The 19279-nt window shown below is 36.7% G+C and overlaps 2 protein-coding genes across 3 annotated transcripts in view; both read right to left on the reverse strand.

Annotated features, from left to right (window-relative positions):
- Nucleotides 1-19279, reverse strand: part of LOC134656939 (clavesin-1-like) — a 35899-nt gene continuing 16620 nt past the window's right edge. For both annotated transcript variants that reach the window (XM_063512494.1, XM_063512496.1), the window contains exons 4-6: nt 1639-1716; nt 1058-1232; nt 1-473 (exon numbers count right to left, since the gene is read on the reverse strand). In XM_063512494.1, coding sequence (XP_063368564.1) covers nt 114-473; nt 1058-1232; nt 1639-1716 — 613 coding nt within the window. In that variant the 3' untranslated portion in view covers nt 1-113. The remainder of the gene's footprint in view (nt 474-1057; nt 1233-1638; nt 1717-19279) is intronic.
- LOC134656927 (uncharacterized) lies at nt 6799-10928 on the reverse strand. The gene is made up of 2 exons (XM_063512480.1): nt 9978-10928; nt 6799-6894 (listed from the first exon to the last, which is right to left on the reverse strand). The coding sequence occupies exons 1-2, from the start codon at nt 10896-10898 to the stop codon at nt 6874-6876; spliced, it is 942 nt and encodes a 313-aa protein (XP_063368550.1). The 5' UTR covers nt 10899-10928; the 3' UTR covers nt 6799-6873.

Below are 19279 nucleotides of genomic sequence, written 5' to 3' on the forward strand. Positions count from 1 at the left end.
AATTTGAGAAAACAGTGTATACCGGAAGACCAAACGAGTGAAAAACGCAAGTCAGCACCATAAAGAATTTAACAGATACACGAGTTCAGGTCCCTAAAATCACTAACGCAGCATCAGTCGATGTCTAAACTTTTGAAACTGCTGGTCAAGCTAGCGAACAAGCCTTTACTGGGCTTCTTGATTCTTTTCTTCTCATCAACCTTAAACATTTCCGTCTCTATAAGCCAGTCTCTGTAGGTTTCCTCCATGTTCTTGCGTTGTTCGGCGTGGAAGTCCTTGACGGGGGGCAGGGGGCCGCCGTAGTCTTCGGGTAGCAGTTCCTTGTCGACCACGGCGGCGGGGCCCTCGGAGCAGAAGTTGAGCAGGTTGAGCAGGTTGGAGTGGATCAGAGGCTTCACCAGACACATCACCTGGTTGATGAACGAGACTGTATGCACCACGTGGATCTTTTTCAGACGACACGGGTGCGCGGTCTGGAAGTGATAACGTAATTTTTTTTAAGAAAAACATAATATGGCATATATATACTTGGTCAACCAGATCTTGACAGTAGAAAATGGCGGCAAATTTGAAAAATGTAGGCGCGTGGGATATCGTCCCATAGAAAATTTGAATTTCGCGTCTTTTTTTACTGACTAGATTTGCTTGACCAGCTATAATAAGTACCTATGTAATGTAATATTAAAAAAACCGGCCAAGTGCGAGTCGGACTCGCGCACGGAGGGTTCCGCACCATCAACAAAAAATAGAGCAAAACAAGCAAAAAAACCGGTCAAGTGCGAGTCGGACTCGCGCACGGAGGGCTCCGCACTATCAACAAAAAATAGAGCAAAACAAGCAAAAAAAACGGTCACCCATCCAAGTACTGACCCCACCCGACGTTGCTTAACTTCGGTCAAAAATCACGTTTGTTGTATGGGAGCCCCACTTAAATCTTTATTTTATTCTGTTTTTAGTATTTGTTGTTATAGCGTTAAATATATATATATATATATTTAATTACATCGAGTTACTTATAATCGAACAAGTTTTTTCACAATTCACAAATGAAACCGACCTGAATGTAAACCATGAACGCCCTCAGCGCCGGCAACGTGACCCTCGTGAGGTGGCCGAGACTGCAGCCCTTCATGTCAAAGATGACGATGTACCCGTCCGACAGCCTGTCTTCGGAAAGCTTCACGTCATTGAACATGCAGAACACCCGCACGGCGTCCGCGAAGTTCAGCTTGCTGGAAAAAATATGTAATATGTTAATAAATGTAATTTTGGATACTAAGCTTTTATCGCTGACTGTACTTTTCTTTTAATAGTCAACTAATACTCACCGAGACAATGCCAACAAACCCAAACACAATGAAGTTGCGTTGTATATGACATTGATACATACGATACATAAATACTAGAATCTACTGCAAATTTTATGAGAAATCACAATTAAATATAAATCAGAACGTAGACACGTAAAGTTATCGAGTGCCACAGGGGAGAGTACTGGGACCAATGATATTGTAGAAATAGCCGACATTTTTTTCTTTGATATGAACTTGATATTGTCTACGAAAAAAAAAGATAATTTTACTTTAGTTACCTACTTACATAGGTACTAGTAATGAAAAAAACAATAAATTGTATTACCTGTAGTCGAAGTCCGAGAGCCGGTAGAGAAGCACGTGGTAGCCCTCGGATGTCTTGTTCGGGAGGCCGATCATGTGGCTGTAACAGGAAAAAAAATACTTAAGTTCAACTGAATTCTTCAAATTCAGTTGTTACACTAAGTCTGGTATAAACTGAGCAAATACGCCCGATTACTAAGATTACGGCAAGATGCCGAATATCTTATATTTATGACGGTACAAGCAATAAAGAAAACAGTTCTAACTCTGCACACTAAGATCTATATGTCGGCGGCCGATCGTAAGATCAGGCATATCGTGAAATTCCTCTAGGCATATCGTGAAACGTGAAAATCTTTGACCCGTTCCCTGAGTCGACGGAGCCCCGCTCCTATTTCTGGGCAGTTTGCCCTTCGGGCATCTAAAGCAACCTAACGAACCTATCCTACCTATATATTGGTTTAATGTCACTATCGTCAAAACATTACACAGGAACATTACGATCGGCCGCCGACATATACACCTTACTAACAAACTTCAGACTCAACGCTCATTCTCTTCTAAAGTGGGTTAATCTAGACTACCTAGTTGTAGCTTGCCTTGGACCATGTAGGTATCGTCACTTCTTTTGTGCGATTTTATTTGTTTGACAATAATCTCCTCTATATATACTACATATCTATTCTACCTTAAGAGGTATATTGTGATATACTCGTATCTGAGTGATACGTCCCACTGTTTGGGACTTTGGGTACCTACTGTGGCTTCTTATAAATGTTATTCCGAGGCTGATCAGAACAAACGCATTTTTCATATTGTACAAATGATCAATTTTACCTTTAACATTTTTTTTTCTAACCTAATAGATCTGCTTCAGAAAATCTTTCTGTAACTCCAAACTTTCTAGTAATTGTCTCGGTATTTCAGTTGTTAGGTAAACAGATTATGCGGTTAATTTCACTTAAAAACGTGCAGTAAGCAGTTGTTAAGTAACGGCCGCATACTAGCCCGTATTCTGACATAACCGCGCATTTTCTCAACATGAGTGTAAGGACGATTGTCAGTGGTAATTCAAACGTACATAGAACTTTTTTTAAACTATGTCGATAAAACAGGCTTGTCCAGTTCGGAATAATATAGCGGACAAGGTAGGACACGAAGCGCGACTGGACGATAAATTTAATATTTTTAAGACCGGTAAACATTGCAAGACCTTGCATCGGTCTTACATAACGTGGGGAAACAGGAACAGGCAGACAAACAGCGCAATGGTTTGCTCCCCCAATATTTCATGTACCCAGCATGCAATCAGACAACCCATCACAATCTGAATCTTTGAACTATTGTGCCAATTAATAGACCCTGTGGGAACTCTACATTAATCAATTCAGTTGAAAACTTGCACAAGCGTTTAGCGCTTACGAAAGTTGTGTCGTTTCTTTTTGAGTTATTATATACCCATGTAAAATATCTACATTGGTTGCTAAGTTACTATACCTGAGTGTACGTTGTTACACAGCATTTATACTTAATAGTGTAATATCAATTATCTATATTTAGCTATAACCTGAAAAACTAGTTGCTAATACCTAGAAGAACAGGTAAATATAAATATCATATCATATTTTTAAATTAAGTATATAAGATAATAACAGGCATCCTCGCTTGCTAGCTTGTAGCATCAACAACAATAAATTTTTAGGCTATGGTGTGACTACATGGTTTCATAAAATTGGGTTTTGATGAATGTGTAGCGCGTGGACGAGGAGGGGGGAGGGGGGAGCTTTAAGGAGATCAGGAAGAATACGTGAGTTGTAGGGAGCAGCACAAGAGCCATTTATGTTTATGGTCGGGAACTATCAATGTAAAGTTATTAAGGTAGAAGAGCCTCCAATGCGCACGGTTCCTATGTTTTAGGTCATGAAAATAGTTTAATCAACGTGGTGTAGTAAAACCAATAACTGAGTATTTTCAAATCCTGTAGTATTCATCAAATTTTCGATTCAATTTTCGAATTTCATATTAAGCCACCGTAATTATTATACAAACAAACACTATTTAATAATTATTTAGTACCTAGTCCGTTTTAATAGTTTTATTTTATGAGTAACTATCGCGGTAACCGAAGACAATATTAAACACTATTTGTTTCTGGACTGCATAATACACGTTGCATGTTTATAGTTACGTAACTTATCTGCGAATCGTAAAATAAGAATTAAATGGACTCGAGTGGCCCTGGCCTTAGGCTAGCAAAGGTTAGTAGCCGCTTCACCTTGAGGAACATTCAAATGTTATAAAAATCTGATGATCCATTTTTATTTATCTCAGTGCATCTCTAGTGCACTAGTGCATCTAGTAGAGATGGACTCAGCTTAATATATATCTAAAAGCATCTTCTTGTCGGGGCTGATTGTTAACTGCTTTGATGAGAAGATTATAATGATAATACAACCAACAACTTCCTTTTTATAATTCTATAATACTAAGATTTCTTAGAAACGTAAACTTTATTTTAAGGAGAATGATGTTCTCGGAGCACCAACCAACCGATTTGTTGGGATTAATTAAGTAGCTTAACATTTTGGCTTTATTTTGTCTTAAAGGTAACTTGATCGAATATATTCTTAACGTCCATTTCAAAATCTCCTCCTCTCAGGTAGTTTTTAATTTACAATTGACTTGCATGACTTAAAGTTCTTTTCTAAAGGCAGGCACGTCCGAACGCACGAGATGTAATTGACGTCATTACTATACCGTTCCGTAGTAATAATTACAGCTATAATACTGACCGCAATTACAGTCTTGACAGTGTCGACGCTCCATTACGTACACTATATAACAGAAAGCTTCATCTTTTAACCACGCGCCTCGACCCAAGCGATCCTTTAAGTTTAATCCTTTTCTTATTTTCTATCAATCTTTAATCCTTAATTCGGCAACGCCCCGAACACTGGATATACCTAATTTTTGACCCTATTTTTGCATTTTTTTTCCTAACAAGAATCATCACAACCGTATTTTGTGTAGATTTTTAAAGTCAAAATAAATAAAGCGACGTAGCATTAATTCACTAATAAACAAAGTCACTTGAGTGTAATCACGTAAAGGTGATTCAATTAGTTAGTAGTGTACGTAGCAATATGTCGGAATTAACGGAATCCAAAAGTACACTCTTAGTCTAGCCTGTTCACTTTAAGATACTGCAAAACGATGTACAGGTTAGCCGTTTGGCACACGCATACTAGAGGTCAAAACAAAATTTTTGACCCGCAGTTCCTAAAAAAATTTCCCTGCGGAGGGGAGTGCCAAAACATTTTTGTTTTTGTATGGAATTTTTTTTTTTTTCAGAAACCTATCTTGTGTGGTATTATATGAAAGGGCTTTTCGAGGCGATTCTAAAAATATACCACATCATTACATTTCTGCCATTTTTTTTTATTTAAAACAAGAATAATTTTCAAAACATACTAAGTTTGGGCTTCTCCAGATACGATATGGCTGATTTTTTTTTGTATGATATACCACAAATAATACGTGATATCCTCATATCTAACCCCAAAAAAGCAATTTTGAAAATAATTTCATTTAGATTTTTTTTTTTATTACAAAGTGATACAATTCTAATGGAACTGTATTGAACTGTGCTGTTTTGTTTATTATGGGTGTTATCTAAGTGGTAAATGTCCATTAGAATTGTATCAATTTGTAATATTGAAAAATTATACACCTAACAAATATTTAAAAAAAACGAAATGATATTATTTTCAAAAATGCTTTCGTGGGATTAGATGTCAAGATATTACGTATAATTTTTGGTATATTGTACAATAAAATCTGTTAGGTATACCGTATATAACATACTTCTACCTAGTTTGGGCTCTTGATATTTTGTGTGAAAAACTAAACAAACTATACCAACTGATGAAAAGGCGCAGTAAAAGGGTTAAAAAGATATTCCCCGTTGGACATATGGATATTACGTATCATTTTATGATTAATATGCACCGTATCTGCAGTACAGTTCCATAAGTCTCGTAAAATAGGTACTGAAGTAGAACTGTATCACTTTGTAATATTGAAAAATAAAATAAAAAATCTAAATAAAATTATTGTCAAAATTGCTTTTTTGGGGTTAGATATGAGGATATCACGTATTATTTGTGGTATATTGTACAAAAAAAAATCAGCCATATCGTATCTGGAGAAGCCCAAACTTAGTATGTTTTGAAAATTATTCTTGTTTTAAATAAAAAAAAATGGCAGAAATGTAATGATGTGGTATATTTTTAGAATCGCCTCGAAAAGCCCTTTCATATAATACCACACAAGATAGGTTTCTGAAAAAAAAATTTTTTTTTTTCCATACAAAAACAAAAATGTTTTGGCACTCCCCTCCGCAGGGAATTTTTTTTAGGTGTAAAAGTATAGGGAACACCTCAATGAAACAACAAGATCGAGCAATGACTGTCTGTTTATTTTTAGAGGCGGGTAGCTCTCACCAAGTATCCTTACCCACATATACATAATATGACATCTTCCCTTTTCAAAAACAAAAAGAGAAAAAAAAATTAAATATCAAATATCATGCAACATGTTTTTTTTTTTTACATTTTTGATTTTATATTAATATGACATGACATGACAGACTTCTGAAATAAATTTAATTATTTTACAGTCTCTATTAATAATAGCTAGTATGTACTTAATTGTAATTGCATAATAATAACAAGTAACATACAAACATAACACACGGAATAATTGCACATTAGGTTAACAATGTGTTTGGTTTTATAATAACAAAAGTACGTTTTCCATAATAAGTAATATTACTTCGAACATATAATTTCAACAACTCTCATTCACAATTAACTGCATGAATGTCAGATACTTATTTAAAATATACAATAATGAACTTCTCCCCATCATTACATTAATGTTTTAAGGATTATCTACTTAAAACAATATTTTACATTACTAATAACATAAAAACTTACATGCGTACTTAATACATACTAACTAGTTCATGCAGCATACCTACACATAAAATAGTATTGCAGTTTTATTTACTACACGTTAATTAAGTTTTACTTATAGGCTGATTTCAATGCTTATTACGACAAATAAGTTGTTTATAATTTGTAATGAATACAATAGGTATTCTATGTTGATTATTTTAGTACATAGAAGTTATTTGGGATGCGTCTCCCGTCCTCCGTTGAGCATAGACATCTGTTGTTAGATCCAGTTACCCCATCTATCTGGAGCCCTCACTATCCTGCCGGAACGAGTAACAATATTATTACCGTTAGTTGGTATTGGTACAGTGTTGTTTACAATGTGCGGGGCAGCGCTTGATAACGGGGACGGCATTACGTCATCTAAATCAAAGAATAAATCCATATCAGGCGAGTCACTTCTGTGCGGCGAGTCGCTAATAATATGTCGACGATTTCTAATTATTTCGTTACCGTTTAACAATTTAATTTTATAACTGCGTGGGCCTAAAACTTTTGATATAGTTCCAGATGACCAACCTTTTTTATTTGGATCCAATAGAACTTTAACCTTGTCCGCCACTGATAAACTAGGCAAGTTTTTAGCGTTACGATCGTAGTATTTTTTCTGTATGTGCTTTTTATTAAGTAACTTATTTTTTACGTAGTTTTGAATTTTTGGTTTTAATAGCTTTGGACACATTGGAATTATACTTCTCATTTTTCTACTTTGCAGGAGTTGAGCTGGCGATGCTAAATCATTAGATAAAGGCGTATTTAAATATTCTAGAAGGCCCAGCCTGTAATCGGTGCGATTTTCACTCGTTTTAATTATAATATTTTTAACAGTTTGAACTGTCCTCTCTATCTGACCGTTAGACTGTGAATATCTTGGAGACGACTTTTTATGAGTGAATTGCCATTCATCAGCAAATTTTTTGAAACTTAAAGATGTAAACTGTGGTCCACCGTCTGACATCACTATGCTAGGTATCCCTTGGCGGCAAAATATATCTTTAAGTGATGATATTACGTAATCAGATGTTGTTGACGACAGCCTAGTAATTTCAATAAACTTGCTGTAGTAGTCGACTAATAATAAATAGTCAACCCCTTGTGTCTGAAACAAATCCACGCCTATCTTGACCCACGGTTCATCTGGAATTTCATGTGGAATCAATTCTTCCTTTTGATTATTTTTTCTATGCGACAAACAGATGTTACAATTATTTATCAAATTATCTATGTCATTAGTGATGCATGGCCAAAACATTATTTCTCTCGCTCGTAATTTACATTTTTCCTTGCCCATATGTCCTATATGTAGTTTTGTTAACATATCCTTTCTTAGGGACCTAGGTATGACTATCCTATCACCTTTCCAAACTAACCCCTGTGCCACAGTTAACTCATCCCTGTACGTCCAATAGGGCCTTAATACGTCAACTAAATCTTTTCTATCATCCGGCCACCCTTTTAAAATACATTTTCTTAACTGCACCAATTCGTCGTCGGTATCAGTTTGTTTTTGTAACGCGACAAACTGGTGGTCGGTGAAGTGGTCGACGGCGACCACGGCCAGCGCTCGCTCCACAGCACACACCTCGTCGTGCAGCGCCTCGCGGCCAGCATGCTCAACGCTCGCGCTCGGCTCGTATGCGCGCGACAGCGTGTCCGCTATATACAGATGTTTACCCGGCTTATATACCAATTTAAACGTATAACGCTGCAACCTTAATAACATTCTTTGTAAGCGAGATGGCGAGTCCACTATGGGCTTTTTAATTATACTAATTAATGGTTTATGATCGGTCTCGATCGTAATATCCGATCTTCCATATATGTACGGATAAAATCGCTCACATGCAAACAAACAAGCATACAATTCCTTTTCAATCTGAGCGTATCGTTGCTCCGTTTTGGTTAACGACTTGGAAGCATAGCATACGGGTAGGTTATGTTGCATCAGACAACAGCCAAGGCCGCTTTTACTCGCATCTACTGAAACAGTTATTGGCTCATTCATGCTATAATACTGTAACACTGGTCTCTTCATCAAGCATTCTTTAAGATCATTAAAACATCTACTCTGAGACTCATCCCAATGCCATTCAACTTCCTTTTTTAATAACTCTCTTAATGGTTGAGTCTTATCTGATAAGTTTGGTATGAACGTTCCCACGTACGTAATAAGCCCTAGAAATCGTTCAATATCTTTCCTATTCATGGGTGTAGGCATATTTTTTATTGCTGTTATGTGTGAGTCATCCGGACTCAGACCGTCCTTTGTTATGCGATGTCCTAAATACTTTATCTCTTGCAAACCAAACCGACATTTATTTCTATTAAGCTTAAGGTTCACTTTCACACACCTCTCTAACACATTTTTCAACCGCTGATCATGCTCTTCCTTAGTACGGCCATACACCAATAAATCATCTATGTACATACATACCCCTTCAATATCATCAAAATTTTCATATATCTTTTTGTGAAACACTTCAGACGCAGAACAGATTCCATATGGCATTCTTAAAAACTTGTACCTTCCAAAAGGCGTGTTAAATGTACAATACCTACTAGTATCGTCTAGCCGCACCTGCCAGAAACCTGAGCTCGCGTCAAGGGTACTAAAGTACCTCGCGCCTGACAAATTTGACACAATCTCATCGATGGTTGGAAGTCGAAAGTGTTCCCGCTTTATAGCGTTATTTAGCTCTTTTGGATCCAAGCAAATTCGCAAATCTCCGTTAGATTTTTTAACTACCGTTATGCTACTAACCCAGTCCGAAGGACCCTCAACTTTAGCAATTATATCCTGAGCCTCCATCTCTATCAACTTATTTTTTACCGCATCTTTTATCGCAAATGGTAATTTCCTCGGTGCATGAATGACCGGAACCGCATCTGATTTTAATTGAATTTTATACTCGCCAGGAAGACATCCTATACCATGAAAAACATCATTGTATTCGTTTATAAAATCCGGAATATTATCATTAGCCTGCTCGACAGACATAACTCGCCTGACCAAATTTAGCTCTTTACACGCATCCCGTCCCAGTATCGGCGAGGAATTTAAATCAACAATTTTAAACTGTAATACATATAAATCATTTTTGTATCTGACTCGTAAGAAAATCTTTCCTATGACATTAATACCAGCACCCGAGTATTCAGTCAGTCTTGTATTTGTTTTTAACAAATCCTCACTCGAAATACCTAATTTTATCAAATAATCTTTGGGGAGTATGTTAACCTCTGCTCCCGTATCTAATTTAAAACACACAGGTACATTATTTATTTTTAATTCCGTGTTCCACTCCTCACAACAGTCACAACATCGGTTTTTAATATTATTTACCTGGTCCTCGGACTCTTCCACCATGTACACCCTGCACATCCTGGCAAAATGATTCGGTCTGGAACATTTCATGCAGCTCCTGCCATATGCCGGACAGTCGTACTTCTTGTGAACGCCGCCGCACTGGCCGCACCCGCCTCCGCGATGCGCGTACGGCGCGCGGTGCTGAGCGCCGGCCGGGCCCGCCGCGCCCGGCGCGCCGCCACGCCCCGAGCCAGGCGCCCATCCGCGCCCGCGCCATCCTCGTCCGGTACCCGTCCTACGACTCGATTTTGCCTCGACTCTTGCACCTGACCGACTCGACTCGTACACTTCTTTGTTAGCTACCGCACAGACTTCGTTACCTTTATTCTCACTTGTACACTCTCGTTTAATGTCCTCCGAATACATTTTCGACACTATGGCAGCCCGACATATTTCTAACGCTTTGTTTAGCGTTAGGTCGTCCTCGCGTAGCAACCGCTCCCTAATCGCTGCGCTCACGATTCCGCATACCAGCCTATCTTTTATTAATCCGTCGTTTAGGGTACCAAACTCGCATGACTGAGCCAATTTTCTCAATTCAAAGACGTACTGGTCTATGGACTCATGTTCACCTTGTTGACGAGTAAAAAACCGATGACGCTCGACCGTTACGTTTTTTTTCGCTTTAAAATGATTATCGACTAGAGCTATTACGGCCGCTAGTGTTGTACATTTCGTCGTACTTTGTTCTATTATCTCACGGCACTGTTCCCCTACGACGTGTAAAAATATGTTCATTTGTATTTCTTCCGTTTTCTTATTAAGTTCGCATGCCTTCACGTATATTTGAAAACCATTCTTCCACTTCTCCCAAGATTCACACAAACTGCCGAACGCCATATTGGTTACATTTTCCTCAAACTTAAACGGCAACGGGGGAGTAAGAACCGATTCCATCTTGGTTTTTTTTCCGAATTTCTTACAATCTTAACTTTCTTTTTGTCTTCCGCTTTCTAATTTATCACTTTTTATCACTTTTTATCACTTTAACCGGCTGCGCCATGTAAAAGTATAGGGAACACCTCAATGAAACAACAAGATCGAGCAATGACTGTCTGTTTATTTTTAGAGGCGGGTAGCTCTCACCAAGTATCCTTACCCACATATACATAATATGACATTAGGAACTGCGGGTCAAAAAATTTGTTTTGACCTCTAGTATGCATGTGCCAAACGGCTAACCTGTACATCGATTTGCAGTATATCTATGAAATTGGGGTCGTACAGCTGCCGCTATCTGTATCGTCAGGCGTAAACCAGACAGTATGTGATTTGGTGCAGTGCGTGTCAAGTGCCTAGCCCAGTGGTGGGCAAAGTGCGGCCCGCGGCCAGCTCCGGCCCGCGAATGGATTTTATCCGGCCCGCCGCCGATCCTATGAAATAATTAATATATGGCATTGGCCCACGATTCAAAAATAAATCGCAAACCAAAATAAATTTTGGCTACAATTCTGGCCCTCCACTTAAATTTCCTAAACTTTCTGGCCCCCGATGAAGAAAGTTTGCCCACCACTGGCCTAGCCATAACAATAAACAAAACATATTCGCATGAGTAAATCGAGTATTTATGTAACAGGGTCTCACAGTAAACTACCCCTTTCAGATGTGAGGCGTAGATAGCAAGGCGGGATCGATATCAGCCATCAGTATTAAACGTTAGATCAATAACTGTCATATCAGATGTACCGTAAAAGCCGAGGCGACGGTGATGGGGTAAATAATGATGATGTATTATTATAATAACTAGTGTCAGGTTACACTTAAATAGGTAAGCTAGGATTTTCCACTCAATAATGCATATTAAATACCTACTTTAATTACCTATGGTCTTTTCTGGCCTTGACTGCCTCCCTTGAAGATGTTTACCGTTTCCTAATATTGTTCCTCTCATTATAATTGATATACATAATGCAATGCTTTCCATTGAGTGAAACCTCGTTTATCAAATTTGAAGAAAAGTATGTAAATACTATTATAAAGGCAATTAGTAGCACCGCATAACTAATGCAGAAATGATATATTATTAGAGTGAGCATATCCTATGTCCGGATGGAGCCTGAACCGGGAACTGTGCCAAATTTTACTCCATTAGTGCACTGGAACTCAATTAAGTCACCGCCCCCCTCCCCGCCTCACCCACGCGCTTCACACTCATCAAAACCCAATTTTATGAAACCATGTACGGTACATATGCCTCCGACACATGTCCTGGGGCCTTATTCGACATGCCACTTTTGACGTCGCATGTTGAAGTTCATTTGAATCTGAACAATCATGGGTTGTCGAATAGGTAAAGTGTGTCACCTGTCAGTGAATCTCATGTAAACAAATCATTTCATCGCTAGACTTGGTTGTCTATTGGTATGGCCGCCATGTTTGGATTTATGACATTTAAAAGGGGATTCTATGGCATAGAGTAAACTGCATTTCTATTTTCTATAGTTTTTTGATTCCCCTACTCGACGCAAGATGGAGTTAACAGTCAAATTTCGATCTTGGCGTTATAAAAATAAACCGCAAGAACATGACATGCAGTTGCGTTGGTGTAGATCTATCATGAAAACGAATATATGACAATTGTCCAGAATTAAAAAAAACTTGACAATAAACATACAGCAATACATATACCACTAAATGTCAAAAAGAAAACAGATTTAGTATAATTACTAGGTAACAAATTATATATAAAGTTTAAATTTTAAACCAATCGTCGTGGGTCCTAACCCCGGCTCTTAGCAATGAACTCTTGTAACTTGTGTGAAAAATATCATTTGATATTACACCAATTACTTTATGGTGAAGTAAAATATCATGAGTCATGAGGTAGACGGAGTAGCCAGTAGCCACAATAAGCTATATTTTTGTCCTCTGGGTTAGATGGCAGTGAAATAGGGAGAGATAGTGAAGAATGCGGCAAAATAAGCATTTATTGTGTTGTTAGTAGTTAGTAGACTAGTTTTTTTTTCTAAAAATGAAAATTGACGCAACAGCAAGCTCATAGCCCCCTATGAGCCAGTCTGTTAGGTGCAGGCTTAAGGGCTAATCCCGGGGGAAGCGGAGCGTCGGCGACTAGCTGGTGCATCTGCTTATTAACCTCTTCTCACTTTTACCTCAGGTCCTGTGATTAATAAATTAAGGTAAAATTCGTAAGAACTAGTGCCTGTGTCATATTCTAAATTGGACGCTATGCCTAATTAGTTGTTATAAATTAAATACAATAATTATTTATTTAATTAAATTTATAACAACGCAACGTAGGGTTATTCATGATGAATTTTAATGGCTTATATAAGACAGCGGTCGTATATTGCCTCAGAAATTTGGATTTTGTCAGTTTGAATGAACAGCAAACTGGAGACATTGAGATTAATTTTAAACTTATTATTTTAGGTGTTCGTAACAAATATGGTATTGACAGACATTGACGGAAAATCGCGAAAACCCGGCCAGGTGCGTCGGACCACGCAAAACGGAGGAGGATTCCATACTTACTTCTTCTACTATGTATCCATATGCCAAAATAGCAACAAAAAAGCCGAACAAAAATACCGTTTCTTCGCAGCACTAGATTTCAGTCCTTTTTTTAGAAAAGTAATATGTTTAGGTACATAATATATATATATATGTAAGTAATTTTGTTATGTGAAACTTATATGTTGTGTTACGAGACTTACGAGTAGGTAACTTTAAACTTTAACAGCCTAACAGATCCCAATAAGGCCTAGTTTACCCTCTGGGTTGGAAGGTCAGATGGCAGTTGCTTTCGGAAAAACTAGTGCCTACGCCAATCCTTGGGATTAATTGTCAAGCGAACAATAGGTTCTCATGATCCGTGGCAAAATCGAGATAACGCGAGGAAGAATAACTTTGTCACAAGAATATTTGGCCAAATATAAATCCTTACTCTCGTGTATTTGACCTACCTACTCGTATTGAGTCGTATTTTGCCACCTAGTAGCCTCGAATTGGTTGTTATATGTGGCTTTCCATAAATTAAGGGTCCTTATGCTTCAATAAGGACGTTTTCATGGGGTCCCGTTGTTTCCCATAAAGTTTTAAGTCATAATAGATTTGTTTTATGGCAATCCTGAAAAGTGACGCGTTTCTGAACCAAATGAATTATGACTAACGAAAATTCGAGCAAACAATACATTATGGCTTAAAACTATTTGGGAAACAATAGAGACCCCGTTTTCATCTGAAGTTGCAATAGAAATTGAAAAAGCCACATTTTTCAAGCTTTTACTTAGTTTCATCTGTCCCGTTGGTTGTCTGTCTGTTCCAATGTGGTTCCAATCAAATCATGCAAATTAAATCCCAACAAAAACATAAATGTGAAATGAGAGCCAAGTTCAATATTCAGAATACGTGTCGTTGTTGACTCGCCGACAAAAGAATTGAGATCTATATGGGTGCCAAGTTCTGTGCTGTGTAGAAAATCCTGAAATTATAAAGGATTTGTCTTGGCAGCAGCAGTTTGCCTAAGCTGAAAAGGAGACCCTCGCTAACGCGCGGTTAATTGTCAAAAAGTTTCAGTTTCACATTTTTTCTTTTGTATACGCCTTATAGTCTACTTTCATTCCAAATATCAAGTTTCTAAGTAATCTAGAAGTGGGTTAGGTTTTTGGTCTATAAGTATTTTTTTTTCCATCGATATATCAATAATTTCCAGTTTTCAGATTTTTCCCTCTATATGCACCTAATAGTCTACCTTGATGCCAAATATCAAGTTTCTAAGTCATCTAGAAGTGGGTTAGGTTTTTGGTCTATAAGTATTAATTATTTTTTTCCATCGAAATATCAATAATTTCCAGTTTTCACATTTTTCCTTCTATATGCACCTAATAGTCTACTTTGATGCCAAATATCAAGTTTCTAAGTGATCTAGAAGTGGGTTAGGTTTTTGGTCTATAAGTATTAATTATTTTTTTTCCATCAAAATATCAATCATTTCCAATTTTCACATTTTTCCTTCTATATACACCTAATAATCTACCTTGATGCCAAATTTCAAGTTTCTAGGTCACCTGGAAGTGGGTTAGGTTTTTGATCTATATGTCAGTCAGTCACAAAAATGCCGGTTTTTAAACGTTAATTTATCAATAACTGTTTGAGCTATGTTTATGAAATAGTGTATTTTGAACAAGCTAAGGGACTTGAATACATGTGCCAAATTTCATGTGTGTAGGTTAAGTAGGTTTCAAGTTGTGAAGGGGTCAAAAGTAGCTCGAAATGGTTCGTGTAATATTACACACGGTTGCTGCGTCGCCAGTTCCTTTTTCTTTGAACTTGGCTGGACACGCTACCGCGTGTCTAGTTTGACCCACTTCTCGGGTGTTCAATGAAGCTGAAAATAAGTACATAATATGTAATATGGGTGACAATACAATATTTTTATGGTTACCATCGAGCTGATCTGATGGTGATGATACAGACAGTGGTCTTTTAAGTCTTTTTAACTTTGTGATAAAACAACGCAACTTAATTATATTTGAAAATATTTAAAGAAAAATACAGTCAGAAATTAGAAATTTTGTTATCTAACCTCTCTATCACTCTTGCATATTCGAGCGATAAAGCAGGCAAATAGCTGAGTTTCGATTTTCGCACTTCCCGATAGGCCCCTTTGTAAACAAACCGCCTTGATGTGTCTATGTCAAATTATTAATTGTCTGTGAAAACTTGTTAAAAAAAAGTTTAAAACAAAGGCGTAGGCAAAGAGTAGTATAATATGTATATAGCTGGTCAACCAAATCTTGTCAGTAAAAAAAGGCACGAAATTCAAATCTTCCATGGGACGATTTCACTGGGGACGATATCCCTTCGCGCCTACATTTTTCAAAATTGCCGCCTTTTTCTACTGTCAAGATCTGGTTGACCAAGTATACCTATATAGCGCTGGCGGTACACCGAGAAATTCAGTAAAATGCTGCAAATGATGTTAAAGGTATGAAAATCGGTACGATTGATCTGTAGAACATTTGAAACAATTTGACCCGAAGCACCAACAAATAAAAAAAAATCGAGAGGAGTTATGACGACATCTTTTTTTGTAAGGAATAAAAAAATATTGTTTAAAAACCTATCATGTTTGGTATTAAACGAAAGGGCTTTCTGAGCCGATTCCAAACATATATCACATCATTACATTTCAGTATTTTTTTTTTAATTATAATATAAATAATTTTCAAAACATACCAATTAAGTTTGGGTTTCTCCAGATACAATACGGTAAGTTTTTTTTGTAAAATATACCTCTAATCTTATACCTAATATCCTCATATCTAACCCTAATAAAGCAATTTTGAAATTATATACATTTAGGTTTTTTTTATTTTTCAATTTTACATAGTGTGATCTATGAATCTCTCAATTAAATATTTAAAAAGAAAGCATAAAATTAATATATAACGGTTTTTTTCAGAAAGTCGCTTATATCTCGGAATCTATAAGTCGTAGTGAAAATTGTCTATGTAATAATTAAGAAAGAATTAACCGAAAAAACTCACCTTTAACGTCCCCCCTTTCCCGAGTTCTCCACCCCCCACTCATCAGAACTTTTTCTTACTTAAAGCTTAGATATTACCAAAGGAACATGTAATAGTATTTTATGCAACTGTTGTTTAAGAGAGGTCAAAAAAGGCGAGTGGTGAGTAACAATAACAACAAACAACAACCGAAAATTGTTAATAAAGACGCCACTAGTATTTTTTGACTCAGTTAAACAACGTTGCATACAATACTTTTTCTACGACCAAGCACTTACTTTGAAATGCAATGAAATAATAATAAAAATGGATGATGATGATTGTTTCATGTCCTAATGTGATAGGTTGTTCAGTGCGTGGGATTCTTAAGGGGAACGAAAATTTTATTATTTTTGCGCTACGACGCACGGTTTAGGAGATACAGCCCTATAAATATTTTTCTTCCTCTTTTTCTTTTTTTTTTCTTTTTTTTTTCTTTTTTTGTGTTTTTTAAATCTTACTTAGGGGTTTCTTAAAGGGGAACGAAAATTTGATTATTTTTGCGCTACGACGCACGGTTTAGGAGATACAGCATTATAAAGTTTTTTTTTGTGTTTTTTAATCTCTTTTTTGTGTTTTTTTTTTAATATGAATTAGGGTTTCTTACAGAGGAATGAACATTTTAATATTTTTGCGCTACGACGCACGGTTTAGAAGATACAAAAAAAATTATGGTATTGTATCTGGAGAAGCCCAAACTTGGTATGTTTTGAAAACTATTTTTATTATAAATTATAATTTAAACAAAATGACTGAAATGTAACTATGTGATATATTTTTAGCATTGGCTCAGAAAGCCCTTTCGTTTAATACCATACACGATAGGTTTCTAAACATTTTTTTTTATTTCATACAAAAAAACATGACGTCATAACTCCTCTCGTTTTTTTTATTTGTTGGCGCTTCGGGTCAAATTGTTTCAAATGTCCTAAAGATCAATCGTACCGATTTTCAGACCTTTAACACCATTTGCAGCATTTTACTGATTTTCGCGGTGTACCGCCAGCGCTAGAAGTGGGCAGCAAAGAGTAGTATAATATATAGAACAGTCGGCAGTCAACGTTTGTTCCTAATAAATATAACATTGATGAATCAAGGCGGTTTGTTTAAAGAGGGCCTGCCGCGATACCAATTTCGTTATCTGCCACCATTAAATTTCGCTCGTATAGGTATGCAAGAGTGATAGAGAGGCAGATAACGAAATTTCCCCCCACCCCCCTTTGGATGGTTCTTGTTTGAGTTATAATGTCACTGTATTGAGGACTCAACCTTTCCATTTTTAAAGTGTTTTTATATCGACATGACACTGGCTACTGTAGTAAATGCCAAAAAAGAAAAAAAAACGCTGTCATAGTAATCGTCAATCGAAATAAACAACGTAATATCCAAGAAAAATTTGCAAAATAGTATATGATAAATATGTAAAACATCATTAATTATCGAATTAAGATTACATACAACTTTGTGTAAAAAAAATTGAGGCAATTATACAGCCCGATTATACGGGTTACATTTTGAAAAAGATGATTATCTTGGAAAGAAGAGCAAATATACATAGGTGAACATAATGGTGAACAAAGGTATAGTAAAATAGGTAGGGACATAATTCAGGGTTTGCTTGTCTGGTCCACGCATGCTGTACCTATCACGACCACGGCACGGCCGTCTCCTGCTAACTTTTCGCTATAATAGTAAAATCATAGGTCTAATACCTATGATTTTAATATTATAGCGAACAATATTTCATGTTCATGATCTCGAATTTAAGACTTTAGCTTAGATTTATGGCGTGCGGCCTAACGCGCGTTGCCTCTATGAGGAGCTGTCAAAGCGCTTTATATCTGTATGCTTTTGATGATGCGGATCAGCATTCTTATCCAGCGGGGCAAGCGGCCAGCCTGCAGAAGGGCACCCTACCGCACTTGGTAGGTCACTACACTCACTACCAGGATTTAGGGCTAATAATTTATTTATAAGTTTTAATACCTTTAAACGAGCAATTCTTGTATATTTATTTATTTATTTATATAATATATATATATTTCGGGGATCTCGGGAACGGCTCTAAACGGATTTAGATGAAATTTGCTATATGGAGGTTTACGGGGGCGCAAAATCGATCTAGCTAGGTTTTATCTCTGGGAAAACGCGCATTTTTGGGTTATTATATGTTTCCAGAGCAAAACTCGGTCTCCCAGACATTAAGTTTTTAATTTAAGTGTTTTTATCATGTTTCATATTTAAACTTACAGATGTGAATCACCAGCAGAGTTTTTGGAGAGGTGTGGTTTTCTTATTTCCTGTTACCAACCTGAAACACCATACCTACCTAAATATCAGAAAATAATAAAGTGAAGAAAATTAAATAAAGTTGAATGCTTAAAAACTTTAATGTTTTATTAAAATTAAACGAAAAAAAATGTGTAAACTGAAATAGATCTAATTTTTTTATTTGTAGTTGAATAACATATATGTATTTAATCTCCTTTAATTAAAAATCATCTCTGAGTAGATACATATTAAACAATAGGTACTTTTAGGTCTTGGTAGTAATGTTAGGTCTTATGACCTACTGTATTTGACTATATTACTTACCAAGACCGGAGCCTAACCTGTCAGTCACCAACTATTTTGATGCTCTTTGTAGGTAGCATCAAAATAGTTGGTGACTGACAAAGTTACCAAGTTACTAAGGTAGTAGGTACCTATATAGTAGGTAGCAGTAGCGCAATATTTAGTCAAAATATTTTG

Source organism: Cydia amplana, chromosome 19 (assembly GCF_948474715.1).
Source record: "Cydia amplana chromosome 19, ilCydAmpl1.1, whole genome shotgun sequence".
Classification (NCBI taxonomy): domain Eukaryota; kingdom Metazoa; phylum Arthropoda; class Insecta; order Lepidoptera; family Tortricidae; genus Cydia; species Cydia amplana.

Excerpts from the sequence above, each read along its gene's own strand:
- LOC134656927 (XM_063512480.1), bottom strand. The coding sequence starts at position 10,898 with ATGGAATCGGTTCTTACTCCCCCGTTGCCGTTTAAGTTTGAGGAAAAT. Across the intron at positions 6,895-9,977 it reads TGGAAGAGTCCGAGGACCAG|GATAGTGAGGGCTCCAGATA; the intron begins GTAAATAATATT and ends TCGTTCCGGCAG.